Below are 3,171 nucleotides of genomic sequence, written 5' to 3'. Positions count from 1 at the left end.
CCCCCATAACCGCCCGCCATATAGTTTACTGTCGCAGAGTGTATCTAGTGCAGGTGGGAGGATGCCACAAACACATACGATCACATCACTGCTTTTTCTTATATGCCCTTTTTTCCTTCTTACTCTCCTTGCAGTATTTTCAGTTCCCAAACAGAAACGCAAAGTCAACAAAGTGGAGCTAGCTGCACAGGCAATGACAAAGGTGCTGGTTGAAGAACTGCGCGACATGGACAACAACATGCAGCAACAGGAGGATGCCCGCCAACTCCGTTTTATAGAGGCCGAAAGAGAGCTGCAGCAATCCTTCATAACGCAGATAATGGGACATCCAGAACGCATCTTGTGCGACTACCAAGACCGGCAATTTCAGTTCCTGGAACGCATCTTGCCTCGCATTCAGGGTACCCATATGTACCCAGCTATCGAGGCCCCTCCTGTCCCCGAGCAAAGTTATCCTCCATATTCTAGAGGTCCCTACTATGACCCCCCTAACCCGAATCCATCTCCAGATTACAAAGTGTATAGACAATTGCCATAGGCAGTGTTTGCCTAGGACTGTGTATTTAACTTTGATAGTTTGGGCCAGTTATACGGTCCCAATTTTCATGTTTGGAAGGGGGGGAAGGGTGGAATTGGGTTTTTGGGGGATTTTACATTAATATGTTTGCTATGTATTCGCCACATGTTATCATTTTATGCCAAGCTTTACTATATATATATGCCTGTGCATTTAACCGATTGGTTTTGTGCAATTAAAACAAAGGATAAAACAGTGCAAACTTTTTGTTCATGTAAAATTGTAAACATTATGAATTATTTTAACATCTCGTTAAGGTTGGTACAAATGGTTTCCCTAATGAGTTCGGCACTAGAGGAATGTTGACCACCAGACACCTCCAAATCTACACTAGAGGGTGTCACTTCAGGGTCCTTCACAGTCCACTCCTCTGGAAACTGTTCCTTCTGCAGTTCACATATGTTGTGAAGGACACAGCAGGCCGCTACTACATGGGGCATAAATTTGAGGTCAACATCATTCCTCTTCATGAGGCAGCGCCAACGTCCTTTCAGGCGGCCAAAGGCATTCTCCACCACCATCCGTGCCGAACTCAGAGTGTGGGTATATGCCACTTGGATGGGAGACAACTGCAAATGCTGGGTGTATCCCTTCATTAGCCAGTGGCGTAAAGGGTAGGCTGCATCTCCAATGATGTGGACTGGGATGTCCACCCCATCCACTGTCTTTGATTTCTGAAAAGAAATACAAGAGTATGAGTATCACTTGATTGCTGAAACAGGTATGGGGGTGAAGCAGGTGACAGCAATCTACAGGGACAGCTATTTCAATAAACCTTTTACAAAGAGAAACACTACAGGCCACACATATTCCATCACAACTGACAACCAAAAGTGAAATCTGGCAAACCCTTTAAATAAAAATTGGAGGGGGTGGGGGTGTGAATAAAAAATAAATAAATAAATATATAAATATATATATATATATATATTTTTTTTTTACCTCTCTGGGAAACAGCCATCCACCCTGCTTGTCCTCCGCAATCTTGTACAAATCGGAGTTGGCAAGAACACGAGCGTCATGTGCTCGCCCAGGCCAGCCAATATATACATCAGTGAAGCTAAAATAAATTTTTTAACAATTTTTTGAAAAAATAAAGGCACACTGCATTTAAAAAAAAAAAAACACTGACAAATTTACTTACCAGTATTTATGGTCAACCACAGCCTGTAAGACAATGGAATGCCATCCCTTGCGGTTATAATAATCCGCCGGGTTGTCACGGGGGGCAATGAGGGGGATATGGGTCCCATCTATGGCACCGGCACACTGAGGGTACCCACGTTGCACAAAGCCTTTGATGGTGTCATCTATGCGCTGCCCTTGCGGTAAGCAGATAAACCTTTTGTATAGTGTATCCAGTATAGCCTTCGTCACCTGGTGTATAACACTGCAGACAGTGGAGATCCCAACACCGAACAAACAGGAGATTGTGCGGTACTCTCCTGGCGTAGCATACCCCCACAGTCTAATCACCAGTCTCCTCCTTGGCAGGATGGGTGTCCGGTAGTGGGTGGTCTGCATAGTAAGTGCAGGGGTGAGTAGGTCCAGCAGGTATTGGAACGTTGGACGTGACATGCGAAAGTGGCTCATCCACTCCTCATCTTGATAAGCCTCCACAGTCTCCATGAAAACATCACCATGAGGGCGGTCTCTGGTCCACATTCTTCGCTCGGACGCGGTACTAATTCGCATAACAGAAGCCAGAGTCTGCGAAATCAGGGTTCTCCTCCTGCGCAAATACTGGCGCCAAGTCCTGGCCCTCTCTGCCAAAAATAAAGCTCTCCTCCTCCAGGTATAAGTCTGCACTATAGAGCACAAAGTCAGAAGCTGCATCAGACTCTCACTTGCTGGGTCAAACCAGCAGTAAAGCCCAAACATTCAGGAACACAGGCATACACAGTGGTACTCCATCGGCCATGATTGCTGCAATGAGGTGAGCAGGCCTGCCCTCCCTTCCTCTCACCCTCCCTTTCTGTAATGACCTCATATTTGTGGGCCTTAAAAAGGCCCATTTCTAATGACATTCTCATAAAATGCAGGGCCATCCCGGGTTCAGTATGAAAGGTGCCGACCCGGGATGTCCCGGCTCCAAATGCTGGTATAAACGGGGCCCAACCCGGGAATGTCCCTGCATTATCCCGGGACCGAATTCCCGGGTTAGACCCTGCATTTTTGGTCTGAAAGGGGTATTATTGAGCTATTTCGGGTCCAGCCAGGTAACAGTTACTGTGCTATTCTGGCTCCAGCCTGGATCTGGTTACTGTACTATTCCGATTCCAAGCTGGCCCAGTTCTTGAAGCTTGTCTTACCCAAGGCCAGTCATATCTCTAGACCTATTGGCCTAGTCTGTTGAGTTGAGTACTAATCATCTTGGTCCTTACAGTCATTGCCTCTTTCATCACCCTTCTCTGCATTGCCACGTTTACTATCTATGACGAAGAGTTATTAACATCCCTCTTTGTTACAGACTCCTCCAGTCACCAGTAAATAAGCATCGGGTTTTATCCCGACAACTCTTGACTCCCCAGTCCTGACATAAAGTTGAAAAGTAGTGTATACTCTGGGATCTATTTACTAAGCCTTGGACCAAG

The 3,171-nt window shown here is 46.1% G+C and overlaps 1 protein-coding gene across 1 annotated transcript; it reads right to left on the bottom strand.

Annotated features, from left to right (window-relative positions):
• Window positions 1–813: 813 nt before the first annotated feature.
• On the bottom strand, window positions 814–2,242 carry LOC135050401 (uncharacterized). The gene is made up of 3 exons (XM_063956892.1): window positions 1,722–2,242; window positions 1,520–1,637; window positions 814–1,251 (listed from the first exon to the last, which is right to left on the bottom strand). The coding sequence occupies exons 1-3, from the start codon at window positions 2,240–2,242 to the stop codon at window positions 814–816; spliced, it is 1,077 nt and encodes a 358-aa protein (XP_063812962.1).
• Window positions 2,243–3,171: the final 929 nt, after the last annotated feature.

The sequence above is a fragment of the Pseudophryne corroboree genome, chromosome 1 (genome assembly GCF_028390025.1).
Source record: "Pseudophryne corroboree isolate aPseCor3 chromosome 1, aPseCor3.hap2, whole genome shotgun sequence".
NCBI classification, from domain to species: Eukaryota; Metazoa; Chordata; class Amphibia; order Anura; family Myobatrachidae; genus Pseudophryne; species Pseudophryne corroboree.
Note: the sequence above shows the minus strand (reverse complement) of the source record. Positions and strands in the feature narration are given on the sequence as shown.